The 14,907-nt window shown below is 38.8% G+C and overlaps 1 protein-coding gene across 1 annotated transcript; it reads left to right on the plus strand.

The window, feature by feature from the left end:
* The first annotated feature begins 166 nt into the window (after positions 1-166).
* Positions 167-13,710, plus strand: qars1 (glutaminyl-tRNA synthetase 1). Its single transcript, XM_012862274.3, has 23 exons — positions 167-360; positions 632-782; positions 1,578-1,687; positions 3,022-3,097; positions 3,184-3,248; positions 3,341-3,394; positions 3,539-3,602; positions 3,695-3,769; positions 4,201-4,286; positions 4,380-4,466; positions 4,558-4,657; positions 7,324-7,402; positions 7,491-7,730; positions 7,814-7,906; positions 8,009-8,146; positions 9,037-9,124; positions 9,223-9,369; positions 9,476-9,577; positions 9,667-9,759; positions 11,918-12,045; positions 12,132-12,198; positions 12,850-12,975; positions 13,160-13,710. Exons 1-23 carry the CDS (start codon positions 247-249, stop codon positions 13,208-13,210), a joined length of 2,334 nt encoding a protein of 777 aa, XP_012717728.2. The 5' UTR covers positions 167-246; the 3' UTR covers positions 13,211-13,710.
* Positions 13,711-14,907: the final 1,197 nt, after the last annotated feature.

The following is a 14,907-nucleotide window of genomic DNA, read 5'->3' on the forward strand; positions in this document are numbered from 1 at the left end:
TCCCTCTGTCCTTCCCTTTATGTCAACAAACGGCTGATTGGTGAATAGTTTGAGACCTCAAACAAAGCTCAATCGCTATTGGTCAATTCAGTATGTAGGCTCTGTGTGTTATTGGCTAATATTATTCCAAGCTTTTTTTTTTCTCTTTGCGTCAGACAGGAAGTCGCTCTTTCGCTCTTCCTCTGATGAGACAGCCTCTGCGCGGCGGCGTTGTGTCTGCGTGGTACTGACTTCTAAAGTGGACTAATGGCCGATAATATTTTAACACTTTTCACCTCCATTGGGCTCAGCGAGCAGAAAGCGAAGGAGACGCTGAAAAATGAAGTCCTGAGTGGCGCACTGAAGGAGGCGGTTATTCAGGTACGAGCTCACCGGGACAGCTGGGAAATGTCACCAACACACTGCTGACCACCGGCAGATTTACTCATTTTGAAACTAACTAAGCAGTAAACTTCAACCTTAAATGCCACTTTCACTTTATTTTTCTACATGCGTACCAATATTTAAACTTATATTTTCCTCATGGGCTGTTTAAAGCTTCGTTCCTGTTTCGGCAGCTTGTTATAACTGTAACAGAGTTTCAAGGAGGACATACAAATTCGGTGTAATGTTTTTGAACTGGTTTTAACAGGCTCAGCGGGTCAATGGGCCATCTGGAGTGGACAAGGCCATGGGCACTTTGCTGTACAGTATGGTGTGTCGCCTCAAAGACAGCAAACGCCTGGCATTTCTCTCAGACTGCATCGCTCAGAAGAAAATCTGCACAGAGCTACAGCTGGCAGGTAATTTCTGACATTTGTCTACATGCTTTATGTAATGTTGGTGAAGATTCTCAGCCATCCAGGTCATAATCAATTAAAAAAAAGGTTAAAAAATAAAACAACTGGACTTCTATTCTGAAGCTGAAGATGTTTCGCTTCCCATCCAGGAAGCTTTATCAATTTAAAATGTCTTGAGTAGTGTGGGAGTTCCACAGCTTTATAGACCTGCTTGACATAGAGGAGAATCTAAGGTCCAATGAGGCCAGCAGATCTATAAAGCTTGGAACTCCACATTACTCAAGACATTTTGAATTGAGAAAGCTTCCTGGGTGGGAAGCGAAACATGTCCCGCTTCAGAATAGAAGTCCAGTTGTTTTTTAACCTTTTTTGTGGGTTGCTTTATGTAATGTGAGTGGGGAACGTAGGGCTGGGCGATATGAGCCAAAAACAATATCTCGATATTTTTAGGCTGAGTCCTGATACCCGATATTTATCTCGATATGATATGAGTTTCTTTTCATAAGGTAATTATAAAAAGGCATCTCTGAATCAAAGCTTTATCCCAAATGTCTCACAAGCACATTTTTTAACAAACAGCTGTAGATAAATATGAGAAACGGCTGAAAAAGAACCCACTGGAATACATAAAAGTAGAATTAGAACAAAGCATAGACCATCTCGATACAAACACCATAGTCTCATCTCATAACTGTTTTTAAAAGATCTTGATATTTTTAAAATCTTGATATATTGCCCAGCCCTAGGTGAAGGGAAAATGTAATGAACTTGATGTTGATTTCTTTTTCTTTTTTGCAGCTGCTTTAGACTTTGTCAAAGGTCATCCTGAGGATCCCATCAGTCAGAAGGAGTTTGATGAAGCGTGTGGCGTGGGTGTGGTCATAACGCCGGAGCAGATTGAGGATGCAGTAAGTGCATGATCGTATAATGAATGCCACTGAAATACAATCGGATACTACTTTTCACATACACATTTCACATTACACCCACATGTATTCTATCGGGATGGGATAGTCACACACAAAGTTGCGCATGATTGCGAAGTCGACGCAAAAGGGTAGAACGTTTTTAGAAATAAAAATCGTAATTTTTTTACGTGCATTTGTGATTAGCTCCGTTTACACTGATATCCCTTAATAAGTTCAGTGCTATCAATTACCACAGGTCCTCTAATTCGTAAATATAGTGTGTTTAATATAACCAACTGAGACTGGAGGGAAGTTTCACGCTTCAGCAGGACAAAAACCTTTTGCATACGGCCAGAGTGTGAATAAAAGGATTTTAGATTAATAGCGCTAAAAGAAATAGAAGTTGCGCTGGTTCTCTGGACACACACACACACACACAAAAATAAAGGATCACACTTTTTGTGTTACATTGAAAAGTTTGGATAATTATCAGCATACAGAAGAAAGGTTCTGTTTCAATGCAAACAGAACTAATTAAAATAAACATTAGTAACAACCAACGAGTTTTATGTTCAAAGATTACTATAAATTAAAGAGACTTGTGGGACATTATGCATTACAAGTAAACTAATAAAAATCCTTTCTTATCTAATACTATACCAGCAGTCTTTCCGCTATCTGTAAAACTCATTCAATAATGGTGGCTCCACATGCTGCCTGATAGACCACATGTATTGTCTTATCAAATTTTAAAGCCTACTTTTCATTTATTGTTCCACTATAAAATATTGATATTGTTTTATTGCTCGGCACTAGATCAAAGCATATCCGTCGCCACACAGATGAAGAAACAAACTAAACTTCAGGACTTTGGACTTCTATAAACCGGGAGAGAAATTACCCTCGGTTGGAAAAGCGTAGAAGCTTCCTCTTCTAAACAATGGATAAAAGAAGTGGATGTTGGAATGTTTAGATCTGACAAGATTAACTTGCATTGCCAAAGGGAAATCAAAAGACTTTGTTTAACTCTGGGAAACATACATAAACATTATAGGCACTGGAAGTTGAATATGTGATCTCATAATAATGGATATAATGGATATATAATTGATGCAAGATGCTGTCAGTATGATAACGCATGTCTTTTCCGCTCATTGGTAAAATTGGGATTTTTGTTCCCAAGATATATTTAAGTTGTGATATCATAAACAAAAATCGATAAAAACGTTGTGGAAAAATAATTCATAGGTCCGCATACCTTTGCCAAGAAGTATAAATCCCCCACTACGTTGAGCAGCCATGGTGAATTGAGTGACGGTGGAATGTCGTTGTAGGTTGAGTCTGTCATCAAGAAGCACAAGGAGCAGCTGTTGGAAGAGAGGTACCGCTTCAACACGGGACTGCTAATGGGTATGATCTCATATTTGGTTACATTTCAATCCAGACGTTAGGTTAAAGCCAAACAACCAGACAGAATGTCTTTGTGTCTGTTGCAGGGGAAGCACGCTCAGCTTTAAAGTGGGCTGACGGGAAGGTGATCAAAAATGAGGTGGACGTGCAGGTATGCATGGAGAAAGGAGAATTTTGCTGACAGAAGTAGGTTTGTCATGATTAAGTAGGGTGACACTATAAGCTGTGTCTTCGCCGTTAAAGGTTCTGCACCTTTTGGGACCCAAGACTGAGGCGGATCTGGAGAAGAAACCCAAGGTGAGGGAACCATTATAATCTAAAGGGAAAGTCTGACCAGAACGACCTACCAAGACCGCTCTTACCTAGCTATGCTTTAAGTCCAGAGCTGGTTTCTACAATGATTCACTGTAATCGCTGCATCCTCTGTGCTTTATTACGCAGGCGCAGAAAGCAAAGGGGCCAGAGAATGATGTGAAGGTGAAAAAGGAGGAAACGATAGCGAATGGTAAGCTGCAGCAATGCAGACAAAAGTGCATCAGACCTTTCTGTATTTGAGTGTGTTTTTTTTTTCCTTTTCTTTATGTTTCCTTTATTAAGGTGACGCAAATTTTGTGGAAGGACAATCTCTAATGGAGCAGCTCAGAGGAGAGGCGCTGAAGTTTCATAAACCAGGTGAGAAGAACACTCTTTAACATTTAGATGAAATGGCAACATCTGGTCTTCGTGCGGTCTTGATACCCAAACAATAGTTGTCAATGTTAACATTAGTGAAATGCTTGTCTAATTTTTTCAGGCTGTAACTCTGTCTATATACTTTAGTAGTTTCGGCTTATTACAATACACCAATTTGCACTAGGTTAGCAATGTATAAGTTATTTCGCTTTGATAATAATCAGTCACTAATAATTGATCATCTGCACTCTTTTGCACTGCAAAATTACATCCTGTCGCACTTCCATATATTGTATTTGTTAGAAACCAGTCAGATGTCTCTCTGACGTGTTAGCGTGTTTTTTTTTTTTTTTCTGTATGTTGGTAACATTTAGAGATTGAACACAGTATTATTTATTTATAGCCTGACCTTCGACTATTGGCATTTACAGGAGAAAACTACAAAACCGAGGGGTATGTTGTCACTCCCAAAACAATGGAGCTTCTTAAGAAGCACATGGAGTTCACTGGTGGACAGGTGCAGCCTAAAAAAAAAATGACATTAGCAACACGCAATGGAAAATGTACGTATTAGACGACCTGTATTGCTGAGTTAAATCTGCTTTAACAGATCCGAACCCGTTTTCCACCTGAACCTAATGGTATCCTTCACATCGGACACGCCAAAGCCATCAATTTCAACTTTGGTTACGCCAAGGTACATGGCTGTTTGTCCCGCTTTGCTATTTCAAATTCAGTTTATCGTGTTCTGTGGAGCAGTCTTCTCTGAATCTGAACTCTTTCTGCAGGCAAACAATGGAATTTGCTTCTTGAGGTACGATGACACCAATCCTGAGAAGGAGGAGGAGAAGTACTTCACTGCCATCAAGGACATGGTGGAGTGGCTGGGTGCGTTTGATTGACCTTTTATCTTATTATGCTGAGGGCAACCTGCATTTACTAGGGTTCATACACAGTCTGGAAAAGTCAAGAACAGAGGTTAAAACCTGCAACTCTGGAGCCACAAGTGGCTTTTAGGATTGCGGGGAGCAATTTATTTTTCAGTCAGCGATAATGACACATAATCTAAAGGTAAAAAAAAAACTCTACCATAAACTACTAATTGAATCAAAGTGTAAATCTGTTATTTAACAAACTAATTTAATGATTTAAACAATATAATTTTAAAAGAGATGAAAACAAGCTTCTTCTACTCAGAATAAAAAGGTAAATGTCCAAAATAATCAACAATCAGCAGTCTTGTTCTTCAACCGATTAGGCTGTAAGGGTTATTTGGTGCTTATTATATTTACAGAAACTTTGTGTATGAATGCTTCCTGTTATTTATGAGATCCAGGTCAAGATCAGCAGAGTAACTCGGAATCATATCATTCATAAATGTCCAAATGGAAACATCGGTCACTGCGAAGTCCCATGCATTTTCGGCTCTCTCTTCGGCTTCTGTCGAAGGAGCCTGTAGAACTGACCTGGGTCACTCTGAGGAACAGGAAGGAGACAGTTTTGTCAAATATAGGTTTAGATGTTTGGATGGATGAGTCTTTGGGTCCCAACCAGGACAGGGAATCAGTGTAAGGGTTACTTGCTGGGTATAGCTGAAGGCATTTCCCAGTAGAATAAGGAAGGTAGAAGTAAAAGACTTCCTAGGAGTTCACAAGGAAAGGTTTCTGACTCGGGTGTTGGTGGCACACACAACTCTCTCTGTTGATTTAAAAAAATAAATAAAACAAAACAAAGGCTTCATTACTTTCCTTTTCTATACATTTCATCCTTGTACCATTTTCCCTGTCTTTCTTCTGTCCTTCCTTCCTCACACATATCCTTTCCTCTGCCCATGTCTTCTTCTTCCCTTCCTTGCATACTTCTGTCTCCATTCTTCCTTTCTTCATTCCTTCCTTCCGGCTGTCCATCAGTATGGGTTTTTTTCAAGGTTCCATAGCTAAAGCCTGACCACAGTCACCTTTGTGTCTTCTATTTTAAATCTGTCGTTAAGGACAAAGTGCAGTGGGAATTGTAGTCTAGAAAATCATTAGAGTTTTGCTTGGAGAATGTGTAGAAATCCTGAATAATGTGGACTTTGAGGATAATATAATTTAAAGCAACCATGTGTTCACAGCACTCTTAAAATCATGTGAAATGGGTTAGACGATGAAATTAGGCAAAGTTATAATATTTCACAATTCAAGAGAAAATATAAGGAGTAGATAATGTGTGTAAAAATTAATGGGTAAAATGCAATTTCAACTATTTAGCTGTGTATTTATTCTAAGCTCTGCTCTATATGTGATAGAGTAGATCTATCTGCAGGAATATTGATAACTGTGTAAGTATACACACGTGTATACAACTATATATGCGTGTATGTGTATTTATGTATATATTGAATCTAGTGATGCACGATATTAAAAATTTCAACCGATATCGATTACCGATATTTTTCTGCTTTTCATGGCCGATTCCGATAAGTTCATATTCAATATAGTTTTTGCCTAATCTGCAGCATGTGCTATGAAAAACAAATTATTTAGCAGCTGTGGCTTATTTATAACAGCAAACAAAAGTTTTTGGCTCTTCAAATTTTTTTTTTTTTTTATACCATCACACAAAAAAGTTGTACTTTGCTTTTAATAACAAAAGACACAAATCAATTTAGAATACAATGAGCATCCCTTAAAAATTACTGAACAAATGTATGGCTTCACTGCAAAGGCATTTGTGAAGTCAAAAAAATAACCACAGCAAAGGTCAAAGAAAAAAGTGAAACTTCTTAAAAATTGTTCAGAAGGCTATCAGCAAAGGTATTTCTGGAGTCAAGTCGAATAATTTTCAAACATGAAATTATCTGTACTAACATATGCATATAAAAATTTAAAAAATTCAATAAAGTCAATAAAAGTGCATTCTCAAAAATGAGGTGCCATGATGACGATTTTTCAGGTGAGCTATTAGGTTTGTTGTGTTAAAACCAAATCCTTCTTTCCTCTCGAAATTCTTGCTGAACAGGTTTTGCAAACTGCAATGCTGTTGTCATCTTCTAATACCCAGTTTGTTTATTTATAGTCAGGCAATAATGGAGCCAAGCCTGGGTCCTGATAGTAAGGAACACAAAATCCACAGATCTTTTCCCGCTTTGGGGCTACTCTGCCTGAATAAAATTCCACCACATTTAATTAATTTATCGGCTATTTTAATCGGAAGAATTTACTTATCGGGCCGATATAAAATTCCACCATGTCGGCAGATATTTTATCGGTCTGATATATATCGTGCATCCGTAATTAATTCACTATTTTTGATAAAGGATTTGTATGAAAACTCAGGGCCAGGACTGGATAAGCCATAGCTTCTTCCCGTTTCCTTTCTTGACACCTTTTGTTTTGTGTTACAGAATATTTTGTTTCCGTGTTTGAGCTTTTCAAAAAAAAAAATTTTACTCTTCGAAATAATAATAGAAAGAAGTCGTAAGCGGTTTTGAGCAGTGCGAGCAAATCTTGACGGCAAAGAAACAAACTGCAATTATTTAAACAGGTCCTGATCAGTACAGCTGTCTCATGCAGGTTACACGCCGTATGACGTCACTCACGCCTCCGACAACTTCCAGAAACTCTACGACCTTGCTGTGGATCTGATCCGCAGGTAAGAGGAGGTCTAGTGGGCACGTGGTGCGTTTCCTTCGATAGACGGTTGGATTCGTGGCGGTTTATTTAATCGTGTCCGCCTTCAGGGGCCATGCATACGTGTGCCACCAGAAGGGCGAGGAGCTGAAAGGCCACAACGTTCCTCCATCCCCTTGGAGGGACCGGCCCGTTGAAGAGTCTCTGGTGTTGTTCGAGAGGATGAAGAAGGGCATGTTTGCCGAGGGAGACGCCACGCTCAGGATGAAGATGGTCATGGAGGATGGGAAGATGGATCCCGTGGCGTATCGAATCAAATACACGCCTCATCACCGAACAGGAGATCAATGGTAATGAAACATAAGCAGTTTTAATGCTTATTTCTTTAACTTAGTTTGAGTTATTTACCGTTCCTGTTTATCTTCCACTCCAGGTGCATCTACCCCACCTATGACTATACCCACTGTCTGTGTGACTCTATTGAAAACATCACACATTCACTGTGTACCAAAGAGTTTCAAGCCAGGTAGATAAGGTCTTTGATCTGTGTGTGATAGCATTTCTTGCTCTGGTTTGAAAGGCAGCTGTCTGATCATGTTTTTCTGCTTTTCTATCAACCTTTTTTAAGGCGTTCCTCATATTACTGGCTGTGTAACGCTCTGGACCTGTACTGTCCCGTTCAGTGGGAATATGGCCGCTTGAACCTCACCTACACCGTTGTGTCCAAGAGGAAAATCATCAAACTTGTTGAGACCGGCGTTGTCAGGTAACGACACAAATCTTTTATTTATGTTAAATGAAATGTCTGGAATTTGATTTAAGTTTTGTTTTTTCCCAGATCTGGATAAGCATGGGAAAAGCTATGCTGTTTTTTTCTAGACTTTTTTCCCCCCTCTGATTCTATCTATTTATAAAGCTGTTTATTCATCAGTTTGTCTACCCGTCCGCTCATGCATCAATCCATCTGTCCCTCGGCCTGTAAATCTGTCTTCATGTCTCTTTATCTATCTGTTTAGTAGTTTTGTTGTTCTTCTGTCCGGATATTTATGTTGCTCTTTCCTTCAGTTCCATCCATCGGCTTATCTCTTCATCCGTCCATTTGCCCCACTGTTACAGAATCAATCAGTGTTATTACAACAACACGTTTATCAGTGCTGTTGTCTCAGTCTAATGTATAAACATGCAAGACCAAAATCCAAGGGTAAAATAAGTGCAGGTTTTTAAAATAAAATGCATGCATTACAATCATTGGATACAACATTTTATAAGAGAGAAGCTTTTACAAGATAATTTGTATGTAGAGTTTTTTTCCATGACCAAGTTTTTATTAGCAGCTGGCCTGCGTTTCTAGAAGTAACTAAGAAAAATGTCTTTATTTTCATTATATAGCATATGCTGTACATAACAAAATGTCAACAGAAATAGTTCTCAATAAAAATCTGCTGATGATTTAATTGGTTGAATTGCTTAATATTCCTAAGGTTTGCAAGAATATTGAAAATGATAAACACAAATCACTTGAAGTGGTTATATTCTGGACTGATGCGACTTACTATGTATTACGCTTCTTTTTATAAAGGTGCGTGCCTTGTTGCTCTAAAAGGTTTGTGATTTTTAACTCTACATCATGTGGAACGTATTTTCTTTTATTTGCAGAGATTGGGACGACCCCAGACTCTTCACTCTGACTGCTTTGAGGAGAAGAGGTTTCCCTCCTGAGGCCATCAACAACTTCTGTGCACGGGTATGCAGAATGGAGGGAATTATTGATCTGCTGCAGAGAGCAACAGGGACGTGAATGTGTTGAAATATGCAGTCTAATAATAAATGCCTGTGTTGCAGGTTGGGGTAACAGTTTCCCAGACAACAACAGAGCCTCATCTGCTGGAGTCATGCGTGAGAGACGTGCTGAATGACACTGCTCCTCGAGCCATGGCTGTGCTGGAGCCCCTCAAAGTCACCATAACAAATCTCCCTAAAGGCACAAAGGTTTCTACTTTTATATTACCTTCCAAGAAAGAACATGTTTGTTAAAGATTTATTTATTAAACCTAACCTCAATAAATCATCCAACTACTCTTGTCTTCTCTCATAGATGGACGTAAGGGTACCAAACTTTCCTGCCAATGAGGCCAAAGGCTCGCACACCGTTCCATTTACACACACGATCTTTATTGAACAGAGCGACTTCAGAGAGGTCAGAGAGATGAAAGCAAAATCAGAACCCCAATATTCTGTTCTTTGTGGAAGTCTTACATTGTGGACTTGTCAATTTTTTATTTGCAGGGGATGGAGAAAGGCTACAAGCGTCTGACTCCAGAACAGCCTGTAGGCCTGAGACATGCTGGGTATGTCATCTCCGTCCAGAAAGTCGTCAAGGTAATGTCAGAGTTACTTCATTTAATATAGGTTTCAAGTGTGTGTTAATGTTTGTCCATCATGTGTTTTTGAAATCCCAGTTTTCTAAGATACAAAGGCAATAGATTTGGCCTGTTTTAAGCTCCATTTTATCTCAGACATTTGTAGAAAATAGAAACATTGAATCAAAACCATTTTAGAGGGTAAACTGAATTTAGGGAACTTAAATTGATAAGAATTAGGTGAACCAATTTAGGTTAAATAAGGATGCTGCAGCTAGTTATTTAATTTGCTTTAGTGCTTTTCAATGCTTTTTATAGTTTTATCTTTTATGGAAAATAATTGTCAAGAAAGCAGACAATGTTTCATATATAAAATATATTTCCCTTTATAGTCCCACAGAAGGGTAGTTTGTCTATTGTTAAACCCATCCCTTAGGGATCAGTGTGCTGCAACACTGAGTGGTGCACAGGGTAGCAATCGGTGGTCAAGGGTCTTGGTAGGGTCATTGGCAGAGAAGAATCGTTTAGGGCTGTCCCCATTTTGCTGTTTATTTCTTCTACTAAAAAAAGCTTGGCCTTGCTCGATTGTGCAATCAATTAGTCAATTATTATGAAATTACATCTTTTAACTAACTACATCTTTTAACTTGTTTTTTCAAGTTCTGAACCCTTAACTATATAGAGTTCGCAAATACGGTAGTTCGGTCTGGCCTTAGCTGACTATTGGAGCCACAAAATGTGCAAAACTTTGTAGTGGGCACAGCTAAATAAGAAGTTAGCTTCGCAAACTCATATTCCGCTCACAAAAATATGAGCTTTGTAGCCGTAAACCGAAGATGAATAAGGAAATTTGAGGAAGCTAATGCTAGCCCCAAACCTCTAACAAATGGCTGTCACTCAGTCTGTCACGTCTTTAGACAAAATATTTTGCATATGACAAACGTGCGCAGCCCTGGATGTTTGAGGGGATATCTGTGTTAGTTCATAATAAATTACTTTTAAACTTTAACTTTTACACGGCAGTGGCAGCTAGAGAATAATATTCTATCCCTTTGTGCCCATATCGAAGCATTTAGAAAATACATTGCGTTCGAATCGGGAACATAATGCCGGTGTTGCCAGTTATTGTGGGAGAAACAAGCAACCAGCTCTATTACCTCTACAATTTAAACAGTATAAATGAACAAGCCCAAAGTCAGTGATAATAAGCAGATATGGCAATACTGCTTGAAGTCCGGAACACAGTGCTGAGCATTTCTGGAGGTCACTTTTCCCCTCTGTCACCATTCTTTGAAAAACATGAAATAAATCATGACATTTAGAGTAACTTATTGTTGTAACATCAATGATATCCTAGATTTAATGTGCAGCATTTTTTAAATTGCAAAGCATGAAAAAAGATTGGCTTCATCATGGTTAATACATGCTGGTTAAATGATTGCCGTAGGACAGCCGCCCCGTGTTTTGTACAAAAGTGTTTGAAAAAAACAAATGGTCCTGCTGAGCCATGCAGCGCCAGCGAACCAAAAGCCCAGCTCCAAGTCCAGTCTCTTTTCACCGCATGCGTTGCCTGTGACGAACCCAGAAAGCTTGGTTATGCTACTAATTAAAAGGATTAGAGTCACACAGTGGCACACTGTTTACAGAAAACAATGTGGATACCGGTGTCTCTGTTTTGGTGAAAACAGCACCGCTTTTTACTTCTTTTTTTTTTTTTGTAGAGCCGTGACTCTTACTGCTGTAGAGAAGTCTGTGCGGATGTGTATTGATAGTCTGGAAAGTGATGTAAATGGCCGATGGATATCTTGTAAACGTTATCATACTTAGTTGTTGAAACCGAATAAAATGGACGATAACCAGTCTGCAAAAAAAAATAATATGATAATGCAATGATCAAAAAGTTAGCCCTGCAATTATCTGTTTTAATAATCCCGACTGTGCCCACTATTGGCAAAAATACATAAAGACACTCAAAGATAAACAAAAAAAGCTACCAAAACTAACAGCGCTAAGCTGAAGCTCATCCTACCAACTTGCTTAAGTTTTACCAATATTGGTAGCTTCCAAGATTGTTCAGTGCAAGTATTGCTTTTGGGACAAAGAGTTAGAATGCCACATGGGAGTGGAGTTGTTGCTCTAGAAGTTATGTGATAAAATATTTGTTCTCTTGTTCTCAGGACTCTCAGGGTAAAGTGGTGGAGCTGGAAGTGACCTGCTGCAGCTCAGAGACTGCAGAGAAACCAAAGGCCTTCATCCACTGGGTCAGCCAGCCGCTGGTGTGTGAAGTGCGCCTCTACGAAAGACTGTAAGTCAGAAGCTCTGGCTGCCATCCACAACTAACACTCTGTACTTAAAAACTCAAATCACTGAAAAGTCTCTCTGGCTTTGTAGCTTCCTGCACAAGCATCCAGAGGATCCATCTGTGGTGCCCAATGGCTTCCTGAGTGACATCAACCCTGTAAGTGGCTGTTGATTGCAGCAGAGGGATGAGGATACAAAAAGTATTCATTGGCCTTTCAACTTTTCTATATTTTATCTTATTGAGATTTTATGTGATGCACCAGCACAGAAGGCTTAAAACTGGACCTCCAGTGGGACAGCAACCCTAAAAACACAGCCAGAGACACAAGGAAACAATTTAGATCAAAGCAATTTATTGTTTTTGAATGGCCCAGACAAAGTTCAGACATAAATCCAATCAAGACTCTGTGGCAAGTTATTGAAATTCATGTTACGAGGTGCTCTTCTTTCAGACTGATTGTAAAGACAGACTGTTTTGTAAAGATTGTTGTCCTAAGATAAGTAAATACCTACAGCTGTAATAACCTAGAAATTGGTTGTAAAACACATTGATTTAGAGAAGCTAAATTGCAATACTTACAGGCATACTTACTGATTTACTCTAGAGCATGTATAACTCTTTCCGCTTCACAAATATGCACTACGTTGTGTTGGTCTTTCACACAAAATAATAAAATCCCAATAAAATTCAACACATTTTTGTGGTTGTGGCAAAAGATGTGAAAAAGTTCAAGGCATATGATAACTTTTGCAATACACTGAAAAGTGTCGGCGGGTAAACTGTTTTTATTATTATTTTGTCCTTCAGAATTCCCTGCAAGTGATCAGCAATGCCTTAGTGGATACATCAGTGAAAGGAGCAAAGGTTCTGGACAAATTCCAGTTTGAGAGAGTTGGTTACTTCTCACTGGACCCTGACAGCACGACCAACAAGGTAAAAACAACTCAAGCGAATTTTTAAATGGTTTTTAATCCATAGCATACGGCTATTTCTAAAAGTATTTTATAAACACTTTCAATTGAAGAAAATGGTAGATGCATCTAAACTGGATCTGCAGTAAATACATACATTATCCAGTGGTAAAGCACGTTGTAATAGTCATTTGTTTCCATTTCAGCTCGTTTTCAACAGAACCGTCACCCTCAAAGAAGACCCCGGGAAGATCTGATTGAGACGCGGTCCTAAGCTACTCTTTCCACCTTGAGCCTTCAGATAACTGGACCACTGTGTTTGCATCACTTATTGTGTAACATCAGCAAGGACACAGACGAGCCTGGCTGGGACTGCTTTAAATGATATGCCTTGTATTGCTGCCTGCAACATTTCTTAACAGCGCCTCACGTGTGATTATTTCACAAGAGAAGCAGCAAACTCTAGGGATGCTATTAGAGCCGTCTCATGGCTCTACCAGTCAGTGTTAGGAGTCAATTTTGTTTTCTATATTTGCTGCAGCAGTAATTACCTGTTATGCGGGTACTTGTTTTTGGAATGTGAGCAACTTTAATAAAAAAAAAAGAAAAAAAAAGGGACTATGTGAAAAAGTAATGACTCAGCTGGTTTTACACGAAGAGGATGCTCTCAAATGCCATATTGACTTTCTAACTTGTGTTTTTAAGAGTCACAGGGGTTGTTTGGATAGCAAATAATAAAATTAATATGATAAAAAAAAAATCTGTCTGTTAATAATTTAGTGAGCATGTGTTCAGATTTGAACAATAGGTTATTTAGTATTGGGCTTTTCAAGAACTGTTCACAATGATGGATTTTGAATATTCATATTTATGAAAAGGTGACACATTTGTTCGTAAACCAAATGATAATGAAAAGTGGGTTACATTTTCTTCTATAAGCTTACTGATAGCATACAATTGAAATGTGCAAATTTATAGTATTTTAATCTTTCAAAGGTTGGTAATTACAGAACTTCCCTTTGAGGCTCCCATGACTTAACTAAGCTTAACTTTTCTAAGCCGATTTGTGAGTGGTTGACTGTTTTACAAAGTAAAACGTTCAAGGTTCGTTGCTATGCTGTAAAAAGGTGCCCCCTCTTATATATTGTTTTTGCATTTTTATTACATTTAAACATTTTAGATTATCAAATGGTTATAAATATTCAACACCGTGAACTTGAATTAATACAAAACGCTGTTTTGAAATTATTTAATTATTAAAGGTGAGAAAGACTTAGACAACTTTATTGGTCTAAAGGCTAACCAAAACAGAACCTGGCGTTTCCTCTTAAAGCTAATAACTGGTTGTACCAATCTTCGTGGCATGGATTGATGCCACGGATTTGGATTTAAGTCTGAACTTCAAAACCTGTCCCGCTGTACAACCAGGTGAGCTTGGGGTCATAAACTGAAGGATTTTCTAATAGAAAGCAGAATTAATTGTTGGGGTACATTATTGAGGTCCTCAAGCAACAAAGTGGCCCAGAGACTGTCACGTTAACACCAAGTTTTACTGTTGGTATTAAGTCCCAAGGAATGTGGCATAAAGCAACCTTTACAAATGGGGTTGAACCCCATTGCAGACTGATTACTGATCATTGTTGTTTTTATTTTATTAAGACACACGTGCCATCAGATAAACTGTTGTGTGGAGGGAGCTATTTCTAAAGATGAATTACAAAGTAAAGGACCACATAAACAACATATTAAACCATAACATTAAACAACGTGGGATCACAACGTGCCAGATTGAGGTGCGTGGGAATTAACTCTCGCCTGCCCAGAGCTTCCGAGGCCCTGGCTAAACACTCGGCGTATCTCTCTGAGACTACCTTAAAATATTTAGAAGCCAGTGAGCCACTAGGAGCGTCTCTCTGGGAGAACTGCGTTTTTAAGGTGGACTGACATCTGCCTC

The sequence above is a fragment of the Fundulus heteroclitus genome, chromosome 1, assembly GCF_011125445.2.
Source record: "Fundulus heteroclitus isolate FHET01 chromosome 1, MU-UCD_Fhet_4.1, whole genome shotgun sequence".
NCBI lineage: Eukaryota > Metazoa > Chordata > Actinopteri > Cyprinodontiformes > Fundulidae > Fundulus > Fundulus heteroclitus.